General features: G+C 40.4%; 1 protein-coding gene across 1 annotated transcript in view; it reads left to right on the top strand.

Annotated features, from left to right (window-relative positions):
• SCAPER (S-phase cyclin A-associated protein in the ER) overlaps positions 1-26,759 on the top strand; it is a gene marked incomplete at its 3' end in the record, with an annotated part of 146,209 nt that overhangs the window by 97,214 nt on the left and 22,236 nt on the right. The window contains exons 25-27 of the mRNA XM_010142808.1: positions 6,286-6,409; positions 13,377-13,606; positions 17,215-17,370. Coding sequence (XP_010141110.1) covers positions 6,286-6,409; positions 13,377-13,606; positions 17,215-17,370 — 510 coding nt within the window. The remainder of the gene's footprint in view (positions 1-6,285; positions 6,410-13,376; positions 13,607-17,214; positions 17,371-26,759) is intronic.

The raw sequence follows: 26,759 nt of genomic DNA, 5'->3' as shown, positions 1-26,759 counted from the left end.
GGGAAAGAGCTGCACTGTGTGACCACGTAAAGCTTTGCCTAAGTTTCTATAGCAGAAAAAATATCCAAGGAGGTTTGTGAAAGGTTTTCCCCTTTGTGATAGTTCCTGTCTATCTCATACCAGTATAACTGGTTTCTCAGATTCCTGAATATATTGATGACTGAATTAGAAAAAGAATGCTTAAAACTTTCAAAAATTCATTAAACGTTGTTTTATTAGCACAAGTTTTCTACTATCTGTATTTCCAAAAGAAATACCAAGGCAGAAAAGAGATTACTATGAACTCTCCTGGCAGCTTTGTGTGTTACAAAATCTACTGGAGAGCTTAGCCCCACTACTGAAACCCAGCGGTCCGTTCAACTTCACCGCAAATCACAGTCTCCAGTTCGCGGGCGTCTGAAAGTGGTGTAGTTCGCAAGTTACACACCAGGCTGCATCTAACTTACGCAGGCTCTTGCTTTCTAAAGCTAGCTGCTCTCGCGGATGTTTTCTGCAAGGGTCGAGCTGCTTGACTCAGTAACTTGGACAATCCGGAGTCTGCCAGAGTGTCGCGGTGGACCTGGTGTCGCTGCACGTGGCGGAGGGCTGCCTCCGCGGTTGTTTCTGTGGTCGTCTTTCCAGAAGAACGTATTTTGTGCACAATCTGCACTCAACTGTTGAGAGCAAGGAGTAGTTCCAGGGGGCAGGGCTTTGAGTGAGCAGTTCGAAGCAGGCACAAACGTGGCTCTTCTGCAGAAACTGTGTGAATGCGGATTGCTGTGGTCTCATGGCAGGTATTTCAGAAATTATTCTAATGTGTTGTTTTAGCTACAGAATGTTTGAGAGCAGGTCAGAACCAAAAGATAATCATGGAATGTATTTAGCTCTTGAAATGAGGAAGAAAATTTGCATCCCATTTCTCTTCATTTAATTTTTGAAATTAGTTTGGAGTTATTTTTCTTTCTTAAATTACATAATTTACATCCTGATTTCTTAAACTCTGGGTTGAGAGAAGCAGCAATTTTCTCTGTTTAAAGACAAAGGGAAGCCCCGTGGAAAGAAGCTGAGTGAAGACCTTTCGTTCATTGCCTTCCAGTCTTCCCCTACCCAAATACGCTTTGCTAAAGGACTGTGCTTAGGGTTGTTTGTGTGCTCTCGCAATGTTTAACCTTTTGTACCCATCTTAAATTGGGAATTTGTCTGTTGTTTTGTGGCGAGGATAAGCTATTTACAAGTAGGTGAGGAGATTACACGGGCTATTATCTACATCTCTCTTTCTCCAAAATCCTGGCAGTATGGCGCAGCTCAGAACTTTAATCCCATGTCTACAAGATAAAGCTTTATTATCAGAAGATTTAACAATATGCCGGTTGTTTTGTACTACTGTCCAGATTGGGAGTCAGACCAGCAGGATGGCAAATGCTGTGAGAAAGATGTGACATTTATGAGACAGATGATGCGTTTGGTGTTGGGGGCAATTTTTCTCCCCTTCAAATAAATCACTGAAAAAGGAAAAGAGAAAGGGGTGGATTATAGTGAGTTTTATTATTGCTGTTAACGTACAAATTAGTGTCCAGCAGTGTTACTTCCTAAAGTAGCGTTTTGTAATTTTCCTGAATTCGTTCTTGCCCCGTGCATTGCCTTGTGTATTTGCAACTCGCTCAGCCCCTTTGTGCCCTGACGTGTAGCGGGCCTTGAAAGTTGTCACAAATCTGCTAACAAATCAGGTTTGTAAAGTTTGTTGAATTAACATTTGTGAAATATTTTGAGCTCCTTGGGTGACCAGCATTTTTAAATAGACATTAGCAGTGGCTGTGTAAGGAACAGAGGAGGACTCTTGTTACAAGTTAAGACATGATTAAAGTCGGTTTTATTATAATGTATCTTTTCCTTTTGTACAATTTCTAGCATTGATTATTTAAAGCAAATATTATCAGGGTAAAAAAGCTCGAACCATAACGACATACATAAAAAGCAGAAAAGAGCACCCACATAATATTCTGGATGGCATTGATACTAGTGACTTTTTTCAGTAGGAACTCCTTTGAGCTGAGAACTGGTTTTAGAGCTTGTTCTTTGTAGTTTTTCTTGTTTTTACAAGCATAATTTCTTGAGCTGTGCTGTTACTGTTGCTGCAGTTCTGTAGGTTTGTTCACAGATTTTTTTTTTTATGTAACACACAAAAGCAGCTTTCTCACTTTCTTGTAAGGTTATTCCCTCTAGAGAAACACTTATTGAAAATTATAGCAGTTGGGACTGGGACATAAAGATACTCTGAAGAGATTGACCGCTGTGCGAGTTCAACATCTGACACCTGCAGCATCTGTCTCTCCCCAGGATGTATTCTTGCTGTCTCAGAGCTGGATTCAAGCTCTCAGAGCTCACAAATAAAGCAGTGTTGCCCTCCTGTGCAATACAGGACCGCGTTCTGTTGTGGAAAGGAGCTCTGTGAAATACTGTGACACTTTTAGGTGGAGAGCCAAATCTTGCAATGGAGCGATGGGTAAGCCAGGGGCTGGAGAATATCTGTAGAAGACTTGGATTCTATCACACTTGTGAACGTTGGGGTGAAGTAGTACTTTGATTGTCACCGTTCATGCGGTAGTTTATTCATAAGTACAGTAACATTTCGGAGTGAAATTCCAGTCTGGGTTTGGAAGTGTCTTGAAGGAGAATTGATGCTGAATTTTGTCTTCTCTATTAATTGAGACTAGACTTCAGCCGGAGCCGGGTTTTCAATAGGATATCCTTGAATAATGTAAATCACGAACAAAATAATAGCTGATCGTGAATCTTAGAGGGTTTCTGATTGTGTAATAGGCCCCGAGAGTGAAGTATAAGGGCCTGTATAGCCTTAAAGAGTTAAAATTGATATTGTTACCTTAAAATCAGTTGGTGGTTGTTGTTGTTTCAATCCATATTCTCACCTTGGTGGTTCGTTAACCATCCACTCCACAGCCATTCTGTGCACCGTTTTTCATTAATCACTCACCCTGGCTTCTTCTCAGCTCAGCTTTTAAATACCAGTACTGATCACCCTCTTTCTGCATCAGAGTGCTGCCTCATATTTACACTGCTTAAAAATGAGCAGTTCACCACTGAATTAACACACCCCCAATTTCAGCATGGTTTGTTTTGTACTATTTCGCTGCCAAACTGAGCTTTTGGGGTTATTCATTGATAATCAAAGTACATTCATTTATAATCGTCAGAAGCTGAATGCGACGTGAACAAGCTTTACACCTGAAACAGGTGAATTGTTGTATGTTGCTGATGCCCTGATCTTTCTAAAGCAGTTTGTGAATTCTCGCCTGCGTATTCTGGTGCGCTGTGGTGGGTGAGTTTTGTGTAGCTGCATACTGTTGCTGCCCAGTATTTTGAATAGAAGTTACAGTTTGTCACCTTGTTTCTATCAGGCACGCCGAGGAAACTGAAGATGTGCTAGCGTAAACGAAAATCACGTGCATGCATATAAACTGTTGAGATCTAGCTTGAAAATGTTGGTTTAAATGAATCCTCTTCCCGTTTCTTTGGGGTCACGTAAAGTAGATATCCAGATGCATGTTTTTGTCTAGTTTAAAGACAGATTTCCTTTTGGATCGAAGTTTGTGTGCCATAATGAGTGGTTTTATAATTGGATTTGCTCTAGAGGAGAGCCTTGTATCAGAGGGCAGACTTACCGTGTGGTGTGAGTATACAGGCTGTCTAACATAGCTTTAAAGCTGATTTGCGGGTGTGATACAAAGTTTAGAGTAACAGCGGTACTCAGTGAACAGCTGCTTTACCTGGGGCTCCTACTTCACTACTTCAGCTGGTTTCGACATCTCTTGAGATAAACATTTTGGAATTAAGAGCAGTTAGAGCTTCCAGCAGGGAAAGAAACGGTAAGAGATGCGTTGAGTTTTTCGTCCCAGAGAATTTAACTGGTGGTTAAAATAAAGTTCTGGCTTGACATTCGCAGCACTGCGCTTGTCTCAGCGGCCTTGTGCAGAAATGGTGACAGTTGACAGCTGTTGTTCCCTTAATAAGATTAAAGAAATTAGTTGTGCTGTCTTTAATCTGCCATTTAACACTGCGAACCACCTGGGGACGGCTTCTGTGCTGACACTTCCAGTTCTGAAGTAAAACAAAACTGTGGAACGGAATCACAGTTCAGAGCGGGCTGTGATTTGAATGTATTTAGATGAGCCGTAGTTAGCAAGCTTATGTTATCAATTAAAAGAGCCCTCTTTATTGCTGTGAAAAATTAATTTGACATCCATTTGCTAACATTACCTTTTCAAATGCATTATTTGAGTCTCTGAAAATGCAAGTACTTTTTCTGACAGGAGAATCAGTTGGGAAATGAAAAAGCAGGATGCATTCTTACGGTGGAATTTGTTCTGCATATAAAGTGGGAAGGTTTTGCGTTTCCAAATGTAAAATAAATGATCCTCTTAGGAATTAGAAATCCCATGCATGAAAAAACATTACTGCAGTGAATTAATAATAAGTAAATCAACTGAAAAACTATTAAATGCTGTCAGAATTAGAAGCTAACCTATTAAGTTATTAGGTATTTGATCCTTTGGGTAAATTATAATGTTTAGATTTAAATATTATCAGAATAGCTGATAAACCACCAGATGTTTATTTAAGGCATTTTCTTCTCAACTGAAAATAGACACTACCAATATAGTTTCATGTACCTCTCTCCTGTAAACACCCCTACACGGGGGAACAATCTTCTGTGAAAAGTAAAAGTAGGTGCCTAATGAACATTTTTTTTCAGCATTACTGAGGAAAGTGAAATAAATACCTTTATACAGTCAGGGAAGGAAAAGAGGAGCCTGTTGCAGGGCAGGTTTTGAAAGATGCTCATGAAGCATGCTGTATCGGCGTCGTCTTTGGAAGGTAAAAATTAGGTGAAATAGGTGAAAATTAACTTGCCTTTGATCATTAAATAATGATTTAATATTGTTTTCACATCATGTGACCTGCAGACTGAAACTGATTAAATTAAGCACTTGAGTAAAATTGTTCACCAGTACAGTAAAATTAGTATAACTGGTAATACGGTGACAGTCAGAGTATAGACAAAGGAAAGGTATAATTGTTCTTTATGCTTTTGCAGGTCAAACCAAGCAAGGTAATAATGCTTTTTTTTAGATTCAAAATGATACCTCCGGCTGAAGAAAAGACAAACCAGAGACACAAATGAAAAAAATTTACTCCATCTTTTCCGGCCTCTGAGCATTTCCAGCTCTTCTTGGCTTAGAAGTACAATGTGTGTGTGTAAGATGCTGCCGTTTCTGTTCTGGGGAGCCACACTGAGTGATCAGATGCCACAGCAGTGAACGGAGCAGCCTGCTGTATTATGTGCAGAACTTTGTTTCAAAAAATACTTCAGGAGAAAAATAAAGCATAAAACCTCTCTCTTCATAAGGATGTTGGATTAGTCTGCAGCTTGTTATGTTAAATACCAGCTTTGATGTTTTCTGCATGATAACTTGTTTGTTGCAGGCCCACTTCTGTATGGTCTTTTGACATTGCTCACGATTTATTTTCTTCTATGGAGCTTACTTGAACTTAGTCACATTTTTTCACATGTTGAAAAAACCCGACAGAGTAAGAGTTCTTTTTCTTTTGGTTTACTTTAGACAACTCAAATTTCTAGCGGTCTTTATTTATTATTGTATATATTTATGATGCATTTGTGTTGTGTGTCTGTGTGCGTATTTCTGTGGTGGCAGTGATAGCTTTTGTAGTAAGCACAGTTCAAGAAATGAATTCTGTGTTTATTCTGGAACAGATTGTCCGTGGTCAGATTTATCTTCTCTGTGAGTATATTCTATAGGAGTGGTCCCAGCTTCCCTGCAAATCCTGTTTTGAGAAGAATACTTTAGCTGGAACAGATGGAAATTGCTGGACATGGTAGAAAGAATTGGGCATGTTTTGTACTTCTGGAGCTTTCTGTGACTCGTGTTCATGATTTTCTGTTCTTAATCTCTTACCCACCAGCCACAGGTGTCGGTCAGTTGATGCTGTTGCAGTTACACACTAACACTTACAGGCTCTGTACAATAGTGGTTCACAATTTGTCAGTAAAAGTTTTTGGACAGGAATTTCTCCTGCTCGGTTTTGTTGTTACTAATTATTTAATTGGTTTCATGTAGAATTTTAGCTCTGTTTGGAACCCCAAGTTTAAGACAATGAATATGAATTGCTGAAAGATTGTTTTGTGATGTGCTTCCAGTTATTTGCTTTTAATTTACAGAAGAAAAAAAAAATTCTTATTTTTCTTCATCTTTCCTTCTAATTTTTTAGGTCACTCTGCAGTACAGTACATGTCTACAGCCTCACCTGTAGTAACTGTGTGGAAAACTGCACCTATGTTCTTTTCAGTAATAAGATCACTTTTCTAATGGACCTGTTGCTACACCAGTTCACGGTATGTTAAATAGCTATTTTACTTGTTAAACGATTGTATGGTTCACAAACATATTATTTTAAGTATAAGAACACCAGGAGATACATGAGAATAAAAGCTCAAAAGAATAAGATTCTTTTCTTGTATGTATTTGGTAACTTATCTACTCATCTTCTGTACAAACAGATATTCCTGCTTCTGCTAATAAATTCTACAAAATCATACACGCCAGGAACTCCAGTGAGTGGAGAGGGTCCTGTCTTTAATGTTTTCTAAGGTTCTCCTCTATACTTCATTCTACAGTAGTACTCGAAGTGTAGAATATTCTGAGTTGTCCATGTGTGATTGATTCTAATGTGTTTCACTATCAGGAATATAAGTCAGGTTAATACATTGCCGTAGCCTGATTTGCCGAAGTGCTTAAATAGCAGGACTCTAACTGAAAGTTTTAATTTTCCAGTGTTTCATTTAATTTGAAATGTCATTAAATATTTTATTTGAAAACTCATTTTTAATTCATAGTGACCTGCTCATCATAAGATATTTAGTCCTGGTTTTCTACTTATAAATTGTGTGTATGTATTTTCATGAGCCAAGCAGTTTGTTAATTGAAAAGTGATGTACATACTTTAAATAATTTAAATGACGCTGTTAGAATCAACAAGCCATCGGACTGTTGACGAACACTTTAAAAAGATAGTCCGAAGGTCCTAGACACAAAGCAAACCTGAATGCAACTTGCGCGTCTCCTCTAAGTCGCTGCCAGCCCTTTGTTCTTCACCAGACCTTTCCAAGAGGATGCCAGGTGTTAGGTTTCCAGCGTGCTTAGTGAAAGGTGCGTGTGTCGTGCTGGGCCAGGCGCAGCGCTGCTGGCTCGCTGCAGAGCCAGGGCACGGGCTCCGCGGGTGATTACACACGAGGTGAAATCCTTCAGCACTTTACAAGTGGCAGGACTCCTTCTGATGCCAGACGCCTTCCCTTTTCTCAGGGTAGCACTATGTAAAGACCCGGCTTTTCCTGCAGAAGCACAGAGGGTATTTCTTAGGAAATGTTGGCCACCTAGAGATCAGAGATACTACACAAGAAAAATTTACTACCCTTAAAGCTGTTGTCAGTCTGCTGCCAAATACTACCCTTGGATTGCAGCAAAACTGTAATTAAAGCTTAATCTTTCTCACGATCCACAGTGGACTTTTCTTTCCTATGCATAAAGTCCCTTATGTTCTCGTCAGGCAAAATTGGCCCTTAAACGCAGATATCTTCCTAGCTCCAGGAAGTACATATTTAAGTACAAAAAGATGAATACAGTGCTGCTTTTCTAACCCTGATTTTTCTCTTATGGAAATATAATAAATCAGATCAAGTTTTAATTTTTTTTTATGGAAAAGAAATTAACAAATGGAGAACATTTTTTTCATTGGCCCAAGCTCAGAATACCAAAATATTTAAACATGTCCCTCCAAAGAGTTTAGCTGCCTCCAGTATTCCTAGTTTGGAGATTCTGCCTTTGCTTGTATCATCTGTATTTCCATTCACTATTGGAAAATAAACCCTAACTAATACCAGGAGTAATAAAAGAGAACGTGTATTTGCAAGGTTTTCACAAATTGTTGAACAAGTATGGCAGTATTTGCGAATACAGAGACAGAAGGAATCCAGTTTTGAGAAACCTTTACCGATGTTCTTGAATACAGCCAGTATCAACCTTTTTAATTGTGGTCCAACCAGTTTACTATCATTTTAGTTTTGGTTTCATTCATTAATCAAAGGCAATGTCAGCTTCACTTTTGCTAAAACTCAGAGCTGATTGTCTTAAAGAACAAAATTTAAAACAATCGCATCTCATTGGTGACAAAATGTTTGGTTTTCTTAGCCAGGTAACATTTTTCTCCTCAAAATATTACTTGAAGAATTACAAAACACCAAGCATACTTTTTCTCCAGTGAAAGCTTGGGTACCAATGGGAAATGATAGAATAACAAATGGACTTTATTTCCTATTTTTTCCTGACATCCAGCCTGTCCAAGTTAATTGTTAGTGTCCTTTATCGCATCCCTGACCAGACTGTAGACTTCACTTACCGTTTCGCCTCTCCTGGCCTCCTGAGCACAGGTAATGCCTAAGTCGGTGTCTGTTGAGGTCAGTAGTGGTGTGTTACCTGACGTCAGTGGCTGATGGGTCAAACCTTCCCACCTACATTCACGGAAATCTTGTGCTCCACTTGTAGTTCATTTACCTGCAGACTGCTATCTCTGCTCTCCTTCGCCTGCTGTACTTGGAAGATAGTTGCAAAAGACTGAGAACTTTCCTAATGCTGTATTTTGGAAGGTTTCACACTGAGAGAATCAAGTAATTACACAGAGCTGTAAGGGTGTGAGGGTAGTTTTTTATTTGGGGTTTTTTTCTAGTCAGGTGACAGCTGTCATGTACTTTTGCATGAAGGTATCTCAAAAGTCATATATGGAAATGGTACCTCCGTGTGCCTGCATTTGTAAATAGTGTGTTTAGTAAACAGACCAGGGGTTTGGGCGTTCCTTTGGATATCTGTCCTTTTGTGATTTCACCATAAGAAAACCATGACAGTTCGTTTTTTACTTGTATGTTCTCAGTTAGTTGAAAGGGAAAATTCACAAGCTTTTGCGAATAAGAAGCTGGACAAGGCCACCTCGTCCAGTAAATATTCTCAGGTGATTTTGTTCATTTGTCCAGATCTTTCCCATCGTAGCATACCCGCTGTAAGCAGTTAAAGCATAATGCAAATCAATACTCAGTAAGGATTAGAAATTGAGACATTTTTGTTGATGCATTTCTTTGCTCACGTAAATATGCAAAATTACGTTCTCTTCTGTTTCATTTTCAAATTGCGTACTACACAGAATTGCAGATGGCTGGCTTGAGGTCGTCACTGCCACGCACTGCATTTATTCACGTGTGCTGTTGCTAATATCCTGCACATGCAATAAAACTTGTAGACTGCTTTTCTTTCAATGTATGATTAATTGCCTAAGGCTAGAATCAGATTCTTCTTATTCCTTTAAGGAGATAGTTTTGTGTAAACATGCAACATATAGGCTTGATTTCAAAATTAAAAACCAAAACAAACAAAAAAAAAGCCGAACGGTGTTGCCAGTCTCTCTCCAGCAGGCTGACTTGCCAGAGTTGGTTGCCATTTATAACTCTGGTTGAAATCTTGAAAATTTCAAACAGGTTCACTAGGATTATTTTTAAGACGATCTTTAAATGCATAATATCGAAAAATTCTAAATAAAATGTCATTAGTGAACATAAAAACGTGAAATGAGCATTGCAATGTAAACAGAGATCAAAATGTAAGTATGAGATAAAAATGTAAGTAGATCGAAAGTGAGTTGCTCAGTACATTTTTCTTCTCCAAAATGCAGTGCCTAAACCTGGACTGGCTGGTGTGGGCAAAGGCACGTGAAGTTTTGCTCATGAAGAACGATCGCTTTGATTGGGTTTAAGCTAATCTGGCTATCTAGTCACAGTGAAGTGATTTTTCTCCACCATTTCTTCACTGGAATGTGCTGGCATTTAATTTGGGTGCTTCAAAATGACAGTATACGCTCTATCCCAGTTGCTAGTTTCTTAACCATTTGTGGTCGGTTTTCTAATCTTCTGTACTGCAACAAGTAAGATGGCTTCATGTTTGTTTGCACTGATTGTGACAAGAATTCCAAAATCAAAGGCATGTACGTGCTTCTCAGCTGTCCTGGTCTGTTTTAAAATTACATTCTGCCAGCCTTCGGCCATTATGGCACTGACAGCGCTTCCAGCCCCTAATAACGAGACTGGGTGGGGAACTGCTACCTTCCCAGTCCGTAAGAGATCTAAAAAACGCGCTCTTCCTCTGGTTGTGGTCCAGTTGGAGCCTGAGGACCAGCGCCTAGAAGTATCAAGGCTGCCAGAAAAGTACCTCGGTTAGATATCAGCTCTGTGGATGGGGTCATTTCTGCTGCAATTCGGTCAGTGTAGGCAATGGAAAAAGGCACCGAAGCTTCTTGTCGTTTTAATAAGGTAACTTTTACAAACCCCAAAATCTTACAATTTGTTTATTTGCTTCAGTAGGAAGCCGGTATGCTAATCCTGTAGTAAATCTTGTAAATAGGGCTCAGGTAGGAGAAATCATGGTGTATTAAAATATTTAGGGGTAGCAAATTTAAAAAGGAGAACCTTTATCTGCGCCGTCTTAAGCCCATAGACTTCCCTGGCCATTTCCATTTCCTTAGTTCACTAGTTACTACGTAGAAATTGTAGTGTCCTGTAGATACTGTTCTGAAAGTATGCTTTTCCCAGGGTGTTTTTGAGGCAAGCCCAATGACTCACACATGCAAAAGGTACAGAACCACCACCGCTGGTGGGAGAGAAATACAACACGAGTGACCAAATGAGCAGAAACTGGATGCTTCAAAAGGTTTGAAGACTTTCCATTTAGGTTTAGCAGCTCTATATTTAAAATTCTTCATAGCTGTGAAGGATTACGCTTTTTACGAGACAAAAGCGTGAATGAGTTTTCGGTGACAGAGCTCTGTGTTGCTAGCTGGAAACTGGGGTTTTTGTTTTTGTTAGCACAGAAAGAAATGTGCTGTGATACGCAGAGGTACTGCTGGTGACATGAGTCAGAACGGAGTAACGTTTTCAGCTATATTAAATGTGTGCCTAAGTGCTTTACTGGACTGGGGCCATAGTGTTCAGCATCGTGCAGGATTAAGTCCTAGATGCTGGGCAGAGCTGAGATGCTCATGGCAGCGCTGCACAAGCAAGGGAATCCCTGCACCAGGGGAATTCTCTGCTGAATGGCTGAGCAGTTGAATGGAGACTCTACCAGGGCTGGGAATCTGGTCATCAGAGGGATCTGTTTCAGGAACGGATTTCAGGAAGGGAAGAATCTCCATTAGGCCCAGCAGAGGCGGTCGCCATAAATGCTAAAATAGGGTTGAGGTGTTGGATGAGTCAAATAATTGAACAACAGTTACCTTTTTCCTGATTTTCCTGTGATTTGCAGATGTTCTCTACCAAGTACTTGACAAGTCAGTTTGAGTGTGCAGTTGTACCTGTAGATTTGTGGCAGTTAAACGAAGTCTGTTGAAGCTCAGAAATAAAAATGTGGAATGTTTTAACATTTGCTCATCCAAAGCCCGTGTTCAACAAACACACTGTCTCTGAATATCATTAACTCCTTGTGTAATCGATACAAAGAAACCAGAGCTTGAAAGCTTTCATAATTACACTATTAAATCTTAAGATTTCCTACCCTCTTGCTTGATATAATAATCAACAAGCGAAGTAATACATCACTTTTGCAAGCACCCCAATTAATTTTGAACATAAATCTCAACACGTTTTCACACTATCCCATTAATTACTTCTTCAGTAAAAGTGCTGATCTTTTGTCACTCATTTGAGATCGTCTAAACAGAAAATATTGAAGGTAGGAATTAAGTTCAAATTTACCCTTTTTCTGTAAAACAGTATTTCATTCTGTCGCCTCCTTGATGTACACAGTATAAACCCCACATTTGTTCTCACTTTGTACTAACACATGCACACTCTCTCACCAAAAATCAAATATGAAAAATGAGCTCTGCAATAAATAGATCTGGCACTCTTAATACAATCATTTATTTTACGAATTAGGAAGAACAGTTTTATATTAAAGCATGAACTTGTGAAGCTGAGGGCTATATACTTAGAAAGTACAGTTCTCACACGTACATTTTACTAGGAGGCAAAAATAAGACATTTTCGGTTTATAGTACTGTATATTACAGCAAATGGAAAGCTCTGCTGCAAAATACTATTAAATCTTTTAAGAAATACATTTTTTTTTCTGGGGTGAAAGAGCTGTGAGTAGCATTTGTTAGCAATTTTTATAACTTTGTGTTTCTAGCAGAAAGTCGTCCCATTTAAATTGATTTATATGTTGTGAAGCTTAATCCCTCTGTTTCAGTAGGCAATTAGCATCATTAGGCATGAATTATTTTAGTCAACAGAAGTTACTGGAGCACCATAATGTTGTTTTTCCTACTGAACTTGAATAAGCAGCTAAAGAGTTCTCACTTGCTCACTTGGCTCGTCACCAGGAACAGACTCTTCCAGTGAGTTTTAAGTACCAACACGAGGCTCAGAGCTAATGAATAATAAAGAAATGTGCATGTTGTTCTTTGTCACCAAGTGTTACCAAATCCCTCCTGATACCTGTACAGGGAGGAACGATTGTCTGTGACCTCACTTGCGTATACCAAGTGTAAATGATTTTAACCGGGAATGAAAATAAGTTTTCAGCCAGTATTGATCACTGATGAGGGTGTGGAAAGCTTCAAGCTGTCTCATAAAAGTGCCCGCGCCGAGGTCTGCTGGGACGTGGAGTCCAGCAGCACTAAGCACCGGGAATGCACGTAGGAGCCCTGGCTCTTGGCTGCTGCGTCTGTGCTGCCGGGATTCTGCCTGTAAAACTGCAGGACCTCCACACCCACTCGCTTACTGTTTGATCACGTTAGGGCAGAGTTTCAACTGGTTCAAATTAGCTTGGCCTGCAGAAATTAGAAAATATAATTAAATTTAAAAGTTGGAAAAAAAAATATACTCTTCATGAGGATTTCCTTCCAGATCTGTATCCTGCCTGTAGATTTGTCTTCAGGTTTATGTACATCTTTGTACATCTCGATGTCACTGCACTTTTTAGGTGTGGGCTCTCGTTTAACGATTCAGGAAAAACGGGTTCTGTTCCTCCGAGGTCTGCTCGGAGAGAATTGCGTGTTGTGCTCCTGACGTGATGGACAAGGGACGGTGTAACGAATGTAGACCTTTTCTTGTACCTGAAGTGCTTTAATGTCCATCAGCACTGGTAGAATATGTTGCTTTATTATTATTTTTCATGTACTCCTATAAAAATTCTGAAGTGTTTCTCTACGAACTTTGATTATTTCTACTGAGTTCTGGTTGTTTTTTCTTTTGTTCTCTTTCTCAGGTCAGCGTTCCGGATGACCATAATGCTACTTCAGGCAGAAGTGCAAATAAGCAGGTATTTGAAGATTTAACAACAGGACTTCTGAGGATAACTGCTGTGATTTTCAGATGTCTAATCTCCAGCTTCCCAGATGGAAACCGCCACTCTACTGCACTGAAGATATTACAGGAAGTGAAAAGTAAATCCTCACAAGTGGAAGCCTTCAGCAGCAGAGTCCAAGACCTAATCAGGTAAAAAAAAAATTAATTAAACTTCCCTAAACCCTCTTTACAACAGAGAGAAAATGGCAATCATTTAAGAAAGGAAGAATAACTCTTAGTAAGAGTAGTTTGTGTGTGTAGTCAAAAAGACTATTGAAATGCTATCTTCTCACACAGAACTGTTCTTCAAAATGCTGCAGACACACAAACAGGGAAAACCAAGAGTCTTCTAGTTTTGAACTTGTGTTTTGTCCTTCCCATCACTTTTATCTCCTTATTACCTAGGAGTCAGCTTCCATATTTGCATTATTTTCTCTCAGTTCTCTGTGCCAGCTGTGTGTGCCCATTGCCCGTGAAGTCCTGCATGTCATGCATGCATTCACATAAGCTTGCCAAAAAATATATACCTCCTATTACCCAAAAATTCCTGCAGTCTGATTTCAACCTTTATAATGTAGCTGTAATTTAATAGCAATTTTATCTTTCTTGAACAAAATTTCAATCAAAATAACTCAGTGAATTATAACAGTTGAGTAAAAGATAATACATTATTTTGCTTATTTTTACTTGAAGCGTTCTACTTCTTTGGTAAAAGCACTTGACCGTGAATATATGAATATATATTAACATATTTTAACATATATTAATATATTAAACTTGCTAGAAGTTTCACTAGTAGATTTTATAAAAAGTCATCAATATATCGTCAGCCCTCTGAAGAAATGAAATTCTATCTGCTACTGAAAATGTGTCACAGTGAGCATCTTCAGACTTTCCAAAGTGGGGTACGATGCTGATGAATACCAAAAAGACAGCTGGAGGAGGAAAGCAAAACAAATAGTTGTCATAGATACCAGTGACCTCTAAAACTTTATTGTTCTCGCGTAACCTGCCTTCTCCCCCAACAGGTTCTGAAGGAGTGTGGAATTTCAGGACGTTGTATTCTCCCCGTTTATGAATGGGAGGGTGGGAGGTCTGCTTATTGATATTTGTGCTGGGCAGACATCTGACACTGAGCGGGCCGAGCACAGGCATACCCTTAAGATAAGAAGATACGTGAGAATCCAGCTAGGTCCCTCACCTGAGGCACTTTAGGGGATCTGGTTATAAATGGAGAATGAAAGGCATGATGACAAGGTAATAGTGCAATTAGGACGGAAAGAGAGAAGGCATTTTAAACTAGTCAAAACCAGACAAATTCTGGTATTAATGAGAATCTTTCACCTCCAGGTCATTGTATCATCTGTCCTTGGGGAGCTGATTAAATGAGAGTTTTAGGAAGATGGGGCAATAAAGAGGAGAGTTGAAATAATATTTTTTTTCCCTGCTTAGAGCTACTAGACCTGATGCATAAGCAACAATTATCTACGCACTGACTGGCTACCACAAGGGTAGCCATATTCTCTGAACTGTGCTACCATGGGTAAAAAGGCTGGGAGATGGAGGCAGTAGATTAGAGAGCTTTGACATTCCACTCGTCTGTGTGCTCAGTTCCTCAAGGAAGGGAGTGCTTCATGCGTCGTCTCCTTGTCTCCGGGTGCCATTATTGAATAGTTTCAGTAGACTGAAAACTCTCTTTCTTCTCTGCCAAAAGAGGAGCCGCTTTGTGCTCAGGTGTGGGATCCAGCTTCCTTTACAAAGGCATGGGGACAATGAACACGTTTTGCAGGTGTCAGTCAGGCCATAGAGGTGGTCCTAGGGAACAAGGAAGAGAATATTGATGAGAGTGGTTATGCCTTTTTCTGAGAAATCGTCTGTCAGTATTAGCTGTATTTTATTAGTTCTTCCTCTCCCCTCCTATATCACAGAGGGATTTCTAGCACTCAGCATTTCTCTGTGACTGTGACGAATCTAACACCCAGGTCTGTTCCTGGAATTATTCTGCTAATACAGGAGAGCTTGCTTATCACCTGTATGATCAGGTGGATTGCTTAGATCCGAATCCGCAAGAAACTTACTGCTGGTAACTTTTCATGTTACTAAATGGAGCAGACAAACTTGCCCGAGGAGCGAGTGTGCAATTAATAACCTTTTTGCATCTTTAAATGTTTTTAATGGCTACGCTTCAGCTTCAAAAATCTCTTATGCTGTGGTTAGACTTCTTGCTTTATATCCTGTGTATTTTTATTCTTAGTTACTTTCATTGCTTCCAAAAGTTTTGTGTCAGCAGGGTAAATTTTGGCAGAGAGTCTGTCTTCTAGTCCTGAAGAGAGGTTAGTCTGAAAAGTGAAAAGGTTTTCTTCCCTAATCTTAAAAATCCCTTATTTTTCAAAATCAGACTGTAAGACATGTAGTAATTTTTAATAAAATGTCCTGTGACAAGCATTATCTAATCAGTATTATCTATTTACTAGAGTCAATCTTTTTTAATAATGTTCCATACATGGTCAGGGTGGTCCTGACATGGAACGTAGAGCCAGTGGTGTTCCCATCCTGCTCCCTAAGAGGCAACTGCAGGTAGACAGAACAACTGTGGTAGGTGGAGCAGTACTAACAACAGGATGGTTTTATGTAGACGATAGAGTAAAAACAGTGAATCAGTTGATGGTGTCTGAAAGCAGCCAGTTCCCCACGTCTTTTAAGTCAGCTGGAGGCATAGGATGTAACGGCAGTTCTTACGATTTTGACAAGAAGTTTCTACCACTTCGTAAGAGTGGAGGAAAATACAAAGAAAATTAGAGCGATTACAGTGGCATGTTTGTCTCCACGAAGGATGTTGATCTCACAGAACTGAGCCGAATGAACAGTTGAGATGGAGTGAAGTCTGAGAAGCTGAATGTTTCTGGTAGAAGGCAGCAAGTGTGTGTAGTTAGGTGATACCAGCAAAGTGATGTTGGAAAAAAATTATCTGCGTGCACTTCTCAAGTGTAGCGGATAATGATCGAAGTATGAGGGAACCTGGTGTGGACAGAGAGAACTTGGTACGAGGATGAGCAGCATTTAGAAATTTAGAAAAAGCTGTTAGAAATTCAAAGAAGAGACTTTAGCAGTAGTGATCCGGTGATCAGTGATGATGATCTAATCTCTGCGTTGAGTTTTGGTGGAGCTCCTGAGGGGGATTTCTGATCCTGATCCTTCTGTACTGATGGGAGAAGGTTGTTACCTGTGTGTTCTGTTAGTCTCTTAGCTGTTACATATATTTTAAAAAGGGAAAAAACCCAACAACTGGGCAGTAGCACTTATGATATACGTGTTGCAATAAAACGTGATCTGCCTAACGTCATTGTCGTCTTGAATTAGTGTGTTCTACAAAGTTTATCTCTCCATGCTAAAAAGAAATTATGCTGTTGCAGAGCTATCACGATTAATATAAATCATTTAACTATGGCAAAATTCCATTGTCGTCCTAGGAGTACGGTAAAATAAACATTTACAGTTATCTTTCTCGTACAGTATAATACAAATTATGCTACAACAGACAGATCTCTTAACAAAAACTACTGATAGTTGCAGAGAGCCAGATTGGAAGTTACTGTAATTTGAATTGTTTTATTGAAGCCTTTAGAAAGAACATTTAAGTAATCACAACCTGAATTTTGTGTGGTTTGATAGTAGAGAAGCAGAAATTACTTCCTTTGCCAAGTTTACTGGAACTGGCATGGACTGTTTTTTGAACCCAGTTTTTCCTCTGTTTCTAGTTACGTGGTGAACGTAGGACTGATAGACAAGCTGTACTGCTGCTTCCTCTCCGTTCAAGGCCCTGTTGATGAGAATCCCAAAATAGCAACTTTTCTACAAAATGCCACAGCAGCGTTGCATGGAATATGTCAACTATGTTTTGCTGTCAATGGAAGGTGGGTGCCCTTGGTCTGTCATCTTTAATAGGTTCATCAGGCAGCTGCCACTGTAACTCTGTGCCAACACCGCGTGCATGGAAGCGAGCTTTCTGATCAGGCTGTTAAACAGACCTGTCCTTAGTCACGCAGTAATAACTGGTAAAGAAACGGCGCGGGAAATTCCCTCTGCTTACCCTTTCACCACTGAACTGTAATTAGTTGCCTGCACTGAGTCTTGATTCTTGTAAGTCATTTATCAGAATCTCAGACTTGATCTCCTTTACTCATCATTACAGAAGGGGTTTTATCACTGCTAATTTTGAGTGTCCAGTCCTTAGGACTTCAAGAGGTATTTTATTATCGGCTAAAATCAACTCTTTATTGGTTTGTCTCCAGAGCAGCCTAATTCAGCTCCTGTTCTTTAAAGTACCACTATCGGTAAGGAAGGGAATTACATTTTCTATAAAGAAAAGTATTACTGGATTTGTCAGGGAATTTTTTAATGCAAAATGTCTGTTACTATAACCTATCCAAGGTTGTGGGGAGTGAGCATGAGGTACATGTCTGCCAGCAAACCTGGACTCCTGTAATCCACAGCACAGGACAGCCTGACGCTGCGCGACTCAGGAGAGCTTTGGGTGTGCATACTAGAACCTACCACCGTTAGACTGTTTCACATTTCAGGGAAGGACAAAGCTGACAAAACTTTACAGTGAATTTCTGAACCCTAGAGTGATGCTAGGGTTGGAGAACTAGAGTTAATAAAACATAAAGTAAGAAGCAAAGCTATAGGTAAGAGCTGATGCTGGTAAGCGAGGGACACGGGCACATGGAAAAAGACCTGCAAGAAAAACGAGCCCAAAGAGACCATCCCAGCTTACTGAGATTTCCCTTTCTGAAAGCTGCCAACTTGGCATTTTACGTTCCAGGACTACACTGCCAAAAGTCAAATGCAACTAGAAAAATTAAAAAGCACTCCTCTCTGAGAGGAATAATAGTTCTAGCTACACGAGTGGGTAATACAATATTTGCAATTTCTGAAGCATGCACATGCTTCAACCAAACAATAGAGATCTTTGCATCCCGAAATAATAGAGCACTGAGCAGGTACTTCCTTCAAAAACATCTGTCCTTTTCAGCAGAAGAATAATTTTGGAGGGTTGAGCCTTTTTCTTCATAGTTACAGCAAGAAGAGTCTAATCTTACTACCTGCCTATAACAGCAATGCTTTGGGTTTTATCCAAAGGTGCTGATTGTTCTTGGTTTCCAGGTTGGACTGTTCATTTGAGCATGAAAAGAAATGAGAGGAATGAACTTGGAGGTTTCAAAACTGTTGTCTTTCACTTTTAGATCAAAAGCTTTGGTGTAACTGATTAGAAGGGCAGTTTAAATGAAATGTATTTCATTACCTGAGCCCACTCTCATTTACGAAGTGAATGCAGAGTGTAATTCTGTCGTGTTACAGAAGTCCTTACTATTCCGGGTGATTTAAATGGAAAAAGGTATTGCCAAACACAGATTAACGTGGCAGAAACAGCTCAAATTTAGTGAATTCTTATATATGTCACAATACAGTAATACATGTTGTGTGATACATGATCTGCAGCACAAAAGGTGGCCTCTTTTTGTGAGAAGTACAGATGCCTCTTTCATTCGTGGTAAGTGGGAGGAGGCGATGCAGCCTGTTCAGTCAGAATCCAGCATTTCTGATTCTCCAACCCGTTTGATACGTGCTTGAGCACCAAACAGACACGCCACGTTATACTCCTCTGTACATCAGCGTTACTAACCGCTCCGTTCATAAAACTTCTGAGGTTCGTACTGAGAGGGGAAAAGTCTAGGAAGTACTTACTACCAGTGCTCTGACACTGTAGCGTGAAAACAAGTTTATGCTCACTATACTGTGTGCAGATCTTAGCATGCTGCGCCCCTGAGGGCCATCGCGGGAAGCTGGTAGGACGGTAGGCACTGGGTAGCCCCACCTTGGGGTGCTCAAACCATCCACAGCGCCTGCGGCAATGAAATCCCTTAAGAGCGGCCGGGCGCTGCAGGATCCTCCTCCTTTGCTTTCAGACACGACCGGGCTGTTACTGTAATCTGCAGTATCCCCAGAAGGGCAGAAGTTACACACTCGAAACAACTAACAGGTGCCGTCCTGTGGGTACGAACTATCTTAGGCCATTTCTGGAGCTCTGGTGTAGGAAGAGCTGTCAATCTATACTTCCCTGTCTTCCTCACAAGAATATTTTGTAGAACTCCCACATTTGGCAGAATATTCCTAAACCAAGCTTTGACTTGATACGCAGTGTTTATTTAGACAGTTACTTCATGGAAAACAATTCTACAGGCAGGGAAGAGACGTCAGTCGAGTACGTCCCTTCACGTACCTCCACATCAGGCAAGGTGTCACAGCAATAGTGATTATAGAGATCAGCCTCAAATTGTGTCGTATGTGTATCTCAGCTTTAAGTATTAAATGAGGTCTGTGGTTGATAGGATGTAGATGATACGATTTCAAGACATAAACTAAGGGGGCGGTTGTTGTTGTTTATTCCCATGGTAGATTTGGGAAAGAAGTCCAAAATCATGGAGTTAGGTATAGTAAAGCAAAGTCTCCCTAATGTAGAAACATGAATTGGAGGATTCTCAATTTTAACATCATAAAAAGTTATTGGAATGAGGGAATCCGTTCTGAGCATACATTATAAACATCTTATTATAAGAGCGGGATTCTCTTTTCATTAATGGGGAAGGTCTTTAAAAAGATTTAACTTTGATATTGATCATCCTTCTCGAATGATCATTTTTGGTACTGGCTAATAAATGCTAGATTGATTCTTTTAATTGAAGTTTTGCTGTGGGTGTAGTAGCACATTTTCGAAACACTGTAGCACGTATGAAAGATCATTCGTTGAAAACATTAGTAACTTGTAACCCTGTGTGAACCTTGATAATTTTGATACCCTCATCTGCTACACAGTCAGAATCAGTGAGGGTGACTTGAGGCCTCCAAGTGGAAGTCGCGTCTTCCTTGCGCTGCGTTGCATCCATTGCTAGCAGTGGAGTTGAGAGCTCCCTGGTGAGTGAAAAAGAGAGAAGTGTGCGAGAGGTGAAAAGTGGGTACAGTCCCTTGTTGTATGTAGTGCGGAGTCATAAAACGCAGCACGTCTGAATATTGAGCTCTCTCTGCTTGCTGAGCAAAAGATGAACCTGACATTCGATACTTAGGGTTGGCAGTTGTGGCCATGATAATGCTTAGCTGGTTTTTGCTCACCATTAAGAGTAACAGCAGCCAGGATTGAAATCAGAGACATTTTTATTAACCTGAAATAAAGCAAAATATTAAATTGACTTTGTAGAGAGTAACAGTGGTTTATATAGCCATATAAATCTGCCTTGCAATTTGTGTGCAATTCCAGATGTCCAGTAGCAATGTTGAGGACGATAGCCTTGTTTTCTAGAGTTTATTATTGTAACTATGAGAGATACAAGGCCTGTTTTGGGCCCTCGAGTCCTGAATACACATATGGAGCCTGCTTGGCTTCTAACGACAGGATAGAAAACAATGAGCAGGCATGGAATGCAAGGAGCTTGAACAAAAATATGGCCATGCTGCCCGGCTCACCCTTCCCTAACAGCGGGAGCAAAGACTAAGTGAGAAAATATATGGCAAGACCTTTGTCAGCATAGCAAGGATGTTGCTTATGTTCCTGTCTTTCCTGCACTGGCCAAGGTTCGTCAAATCTATATCCCTTTTTTCCCTGTAAGTCTCGGGAACTAAGATTTCTGACCAAGAAGTTTAGTTGTACTCTGTGGAGGACTGTTGTTAGTGCCTTAATTTGCTTTTGCTCATTAGTATTAGCGAAGAAACTTGTACTAACCACAGCGTTAATGCAAAAAGCAGGAGGAAGCTGTCAGCAGCAGTGCAGCGTAAGGGATAATCACTCGGGAAGAGTGTTCCCCCTCGGAGCAATAACACAGACACAAGGAGGAAAGGGAGTTGTGCAGAAGGAGCATGTAGCAAATAATAGTCCCTCAAATTGTGTAACCTCTTGGGCCATCAACTTTTTCAAAATTTGTTGTTGTCTTGATGCAAGAAATTTCTGCGAGCTCCCTCGTTAATCGAGGAAAATAGAATGTCACAGCAGAGCAGTAACGCGGTTGTGTCTGCCACGTCTATCTCAGAGCAGAGCTGGAGTGCATACAAATCTTTGCCAACAGCTGACGGAGCTGTGGATTACAAGCTGCAGCAGCAGAAAGCTGCAGCTACGGAGGGTTTGATCCAGGAAAATAGTGACTGTCACGTCACAGATACGCGAGGAAGTGGGCTGGTCTGCTCGCAGTGTTATTACAGTAATTAAGATAATGTCTGTTTTGGCTGCTGGCTGGTGAATCAGATGCAAGTCTGCCTGAAGGCTGGTTGTGCTTCTCACCGCTTCCAAGGGACAGCAGATGCAGCAAGTACTGTGAACTAACTAAAACTCGTCCCTGGAATTACTAAAAGGTTTCAGTCGTCGCTTTTACGCAGTACCGTGATGTAGCTTGAGGGTGTGAAATATAACAAGGTCTGACAGGTGCTAAATACTTCTTTACACTGCTTTTATTATTATTTTGCCTCTCTATTTTCAAATCTCTTTCTAAATAGGATAATTGAGAAGCAAGAAGTACAGATGATAGTTTTGAAATCCTGATAATAATGATAAAAATCCCAGATTATAGTCTAAGCCTTTTGAAAACTCGTGTTTCCATTTGGCTCCACGTTTTAATCAGGAGTATTTATTTCAAATATACAAACAGCAGAATGTATACCCTTAGACAGGCTTGTCTGCTTGCTAGCTCAGTCAGTTTTTAAAACAATATATTTTTCAGATGTAAACAGTTTGCTCATATTGAAGCTTGGAGAAGTTGTAGTTTTAGACTCGTTCTGCAGAGTATGCTGTTTCTCATCAAGCCGTATTGAATTCCTGTTTTTAATAAATAGTGGTGTATTTTAAGCAACGAAGAACCGCTGTTTAGTATCTTTCTTTCCTGTGATGGATATATCCACATTTTTTAATTCTTAAACCATTTTTGTACATCATAAACCCTGTACCAATTCCTGACTCCTGGACGGTGGAAGCTGAAAACCATGATGGCAACCCATAATGAAAATTCCCTGCATTTCATTAAACTTTCCTTTTTAAGATCCTGCAGGTTGTTTGACTGTAATATAAATATTTGCCTGCTTTTCTGTGTTAAATATAGAGCCTTGGTAAAGTTTGAAAGCCTATCTGTTTTCCCAGCTCTGTAAGCCAATGTAAAAAATCCGGTAAGTCTCGCTTCCCTTCGGTGATTAATCGCAGGGGTTTTGTCCGTGCCGACTATTTTGCTTTGGCAGCTGTTACAGACGCGGAGAGGGAGCTGCTTTAAATAGGCGAATTAAAAGGAGGTACATCTATAGGATTTTCCTCTCTTCACTTTAGTTACGTGAAACCTAGGTTTCTTGTATGACGTTGTCATCTTAGGAGCTTCAGTCCCTGTCCTGACAGCACTGAATTTTCACTGGGCTTAACTTCGAGGAGGACTAAGAATCTGCTAAATGTATGAAATCCACTGTTGTACAAACCTGACCAAAGTCTCTCAAAGCAGCAGACGCAAAGGTTCATGCTTTTATTTTCCAACATCCCACAGACGTTTTTTCTACTTTAAAGCCCACAGCCAGTATGAATAAAGTCTTTTACCTTTTTATTGTAAACGTTTAGTTTTAGAGTGATTATAGCTGACAGTTAAAACCAACAGGAGCCAGTGACCTATTCATACGCTCATTAACCGTAATACGGCAACATCAAAAATTAAAGTTTCTAACAGTTCCTTCAACCCACCAAAACTAGCAGAAAGAGTTTTTTCTTTTTAAAAAGCGAGTTTGTCCCGTGGTGTAACTTAAAAAAACCTGGTCTTTTCCATGAAAAAAAATACAGCTTGCGTTTTAAGTTATTTTACAATTGACTTTTTTATGTATATTTTGATTCATTCACTGCTCCAGAGCGGCAGAAAATGGTAGAAGGATTTCTTCCAGCAATGTAAGCGTTTTCATATGGGATTGTTTAAAAGTAGTGATGGAGTGAGAGTTAAAGCAAGCTAACTTTAACCTTTGGTAAAATTGGTCAATCTTCTCATTGCATATAGTCACAAAAAATCCGGTGAGGTACCATATACAGCAATTAATTTGGGGTTATCCTTTGACCGTGAGTGGGTTTTTCTGTTTCGTACCGTTGAAGAAGTTAAGATTGCAATTAAGAAGTACTAGTTGGCAAGAGGAGCTGTTCTCTCACGTGCTGCTGTGGAAATAAACGTTCTGGTTACTTGAGTGTAGTGACAGTGAGCACATTTTGGCTACTGCACACTGCAAAATAAACAATTGGGCATCAGATGTGCTTTGAAGCGAGGAATGCTGAGGAATCCACAGCCACACAAAGCAAAGCGGTGGTAAAAGCGGTGGTCCCCGAGCTGTTAGCTCGCCCTCCCCGTGCAGCCATTCAGGTTTGTTCCTCTCTTGCAGCCAGATTCACCCGCCAGCAGGTCCTGAAGCGGCGCAGCAGGAAGCCACGTAAAGGCACAGCTGGCAAGGCCAAGTGATGGTTCAAATCCGTTCAAACACATGCAGTTCAAGACCACCGTGCTTCAAAATAAATTTTTGGGGCACGAATTCCAGCTGTAGGAAAAGGAGAGTAATGCCATAAATTGTTGTGCAGCATATCGCTACCCAAAACGCACTTTAGAGCTCTAGTATTCCTTCCACGTTTTTTTATTCTGTACAGAGTAAATGCTAGGGTCATTACGAGTGTAACAAACAACCCGCTGAACGGTCGTGGGTTTTCTTTTGCAGCAGGTAAGTGGCATCAAGTCATAATTTTAATCATCTTTTCAATTTACTTCAGCTCGTCTTTCAAACGTTACTACATCTATGCTGAGAGAATCCCACAGCAGTGGCCTTCTGAAGTGCTCTCGTGGCTGATTTTGTGGCACAGTTTCTCCAAGGATTGTTTGGAGTTCAGTTGGCCTCAACGGTATTAAACAAACACCCTGGTTTTGGAACCCGTATAATAAACTCCGACGTGTTTGTCTCCAGCTGACTCTCCACAAATGGCTGCCCACTAACTTCGAGTTGTCGAAGAGGTCTGGTGGTGACTGGTGGTAGCGGAGTCGCTTGTGTAACAACGCAAGTACTGGAAAATAGGCACAGCCACACTGCTCTTGTTCTTACCGTGTCTCACCTGAAGATCCGATTGCTTCTTTCAGAGATCTGTGAAGTAGCTATGCAGTCTTGAGCGGATTTTGTACAGCATGGGTATATCGCTGAAATAGACTTTGACGTTCATCCTTGAGGTAGCAGCAGAGGATGCTGTACTTACAAGCTTTCTCGGTAGTATTGAACATTCACAGGCTGTAAATAGAAATAACTTAGAAAGAAGTGGTACCCCCAGATGCTGATTTCAGAGATCATTCCTTACACATGTGATCTAACTGATAAAAAGCAGAGGTGAGTTATCTGAGCTACTGCTTTCTAAGTGTAGAGACGTGAGCGGACAGTGATGGAAGCAGGTAGTTGCCAGTAGAGTAAGTTGTGTACAACCCAAACACTGTCCTGTCACATTTACCTGGGCTCAGGGCTGCCAAAAGCCCCCTCAAACGCTCTGCAGAGATACTTCATCACCTGGGTGCTAAAATACCCTTCCTAAGCCTCCTGTATCTTCTCTCATCAGCCTTCTGGCAGCAGCTCTGCGCACTCTGTCCCCCCACAGCTGCCAAGCGGCCCCTGCTCGGGGGGACAGCAAGACAGCGGTATCGGAAAGCCCTGCTTAGCGACCTTGCCGCATGAAGCAGCCAGGTGTTGCTGTGTTCATAGTGCCTGCTCACGCTACCCTGCAGAAGGATCGTACCCACAACAAAAGGCACAGATACGCGCTTTCAAGTTCTCTATTATATCTGCAAAGATGGTGTTTCACGTAGCTGTTGTTCCTTCTTCTCTTCAAATATTCCAGCTGTGTTTGAATTTAGCCGAGTACCAGGGTCGTCTCTGGGATGTGGAGAGCACGGGTTCGATCCCCTGCTCTGCCTGTCACGCTCTCTCTCTCTTCAGTCCAAGGAAGCAATGGTGTGCTGTTACAAACAGGAGTTCCTGTCGGTGGACATTGGTTTGGGGTGAAGTGGTGCTTTCTGTGCTTTACTTGCCTTTTTTTTTTTTTTTGGCTTCAGTAGAAAAAGTGAAAATGACAAAACAAGGCCAAAACTTCGTAGTGGCTGAATTCATGGTTTACTTGCTCCACTGAAGACAAGTGACTGTATCATAAAAAGCAGGATTAGTCAGGCTGCCTCGGACCTGGGTTGGGAACTTTGCTGCAGCAGAGCAATGTGTGTACAGAGCGGTGCGGGGTGCCTCTGGTGCAGATACTGAAAAGATCATTTTGAGCCATTCCTGTCAAGGATCCTTACTGATTCTGGTCATCAGGAATGCAGGAATGTTCTCAGCCCTCTGAGTGCCCAGTCTCTACTGTGTTGAACTGAGGTCTTCAAAGTTACAGTTTGTTTTAGAAAGTGGTTCTTGTTGCCACTACTATCCCTTTTCCTTTGCTTTTAGTTGTTATAAAAGGGAAAGATGCCCTCATCTAATTTGTCCTTTCTATAACATTTTCTCATATCACCTGTCATATTTTCCTTTTTTTATAAAAAAGAATAATATATAGACTCAGTCTTTGTAGTCTCTTTTGATATTGACGCTATTTTTTTCTTTTTTAAGAGGGTATCATAGTCGATGAGGTAGAGACCAGATTTTGATGTAACATATCTTCAGTGTTACTGTTCATTGTATATTAATGTTCTAGTCTTTCCTTTGATTGTCAGTATGGACTAAATGCATTTCTATATTGAAGGTCAGTTGATTAACATGATGGGTTTGAATTAGAACTTACAAGTGTATAAAACTGGTTGGATTACTTTTGTGCTTTATTTTGTGTTTGCCTGCCTTCCACACATTATTTAACCTCCAGAGCAGTGACAATCTTAGTCTTCCTTAGTGTAGTGACTGTCCTGCATCACCTTCTGGATTATTAATAATGTGAGAAAACACGAATAGTATAAATCATAGAGGGATTACGTTAAGTGCTTCTGAAACTTTGGATGCGAGAATGGAAAGGGCATCCTGAGTTATTCGCCTGCCTGTTCTGCTATAGCCAGAATCCTTCTCCATTATTTTATGTGCATACCCAAAAGATACCAAAGAATCCTGGTTTCCATTTGCACAAGCTGTGCTGGTTTGTCTCGAGCATTTCGTACTTATTTGTCCTTTGCTACCGTACAGTCTCCCATAATAACATCTGACTGAAATAAGAAGTAGTGTGTTTTGTTAACTGCTCAACCACTTCATTCTT

This window comes from Buceros rhinoceros, unplaced genomic scaffold (assembly GCF_000710305.1).
Source record: "Buceros rhinoceros silvestris isolate BGI_N320 unplaced genomic scaffold, ASM71030v1 scaffold12319, whole genome shotgun sequence".
NCBI lineage: Eukaryota > Metazoa > Chordata > Aves > Bucerotiformes > Bucerotidae > Buceros > Buceros rhinoceros.
Note: the sequence above shows the minus strand (reverse complement) of the source record. Positions and strands in the feature narration are given on the sequence as shown.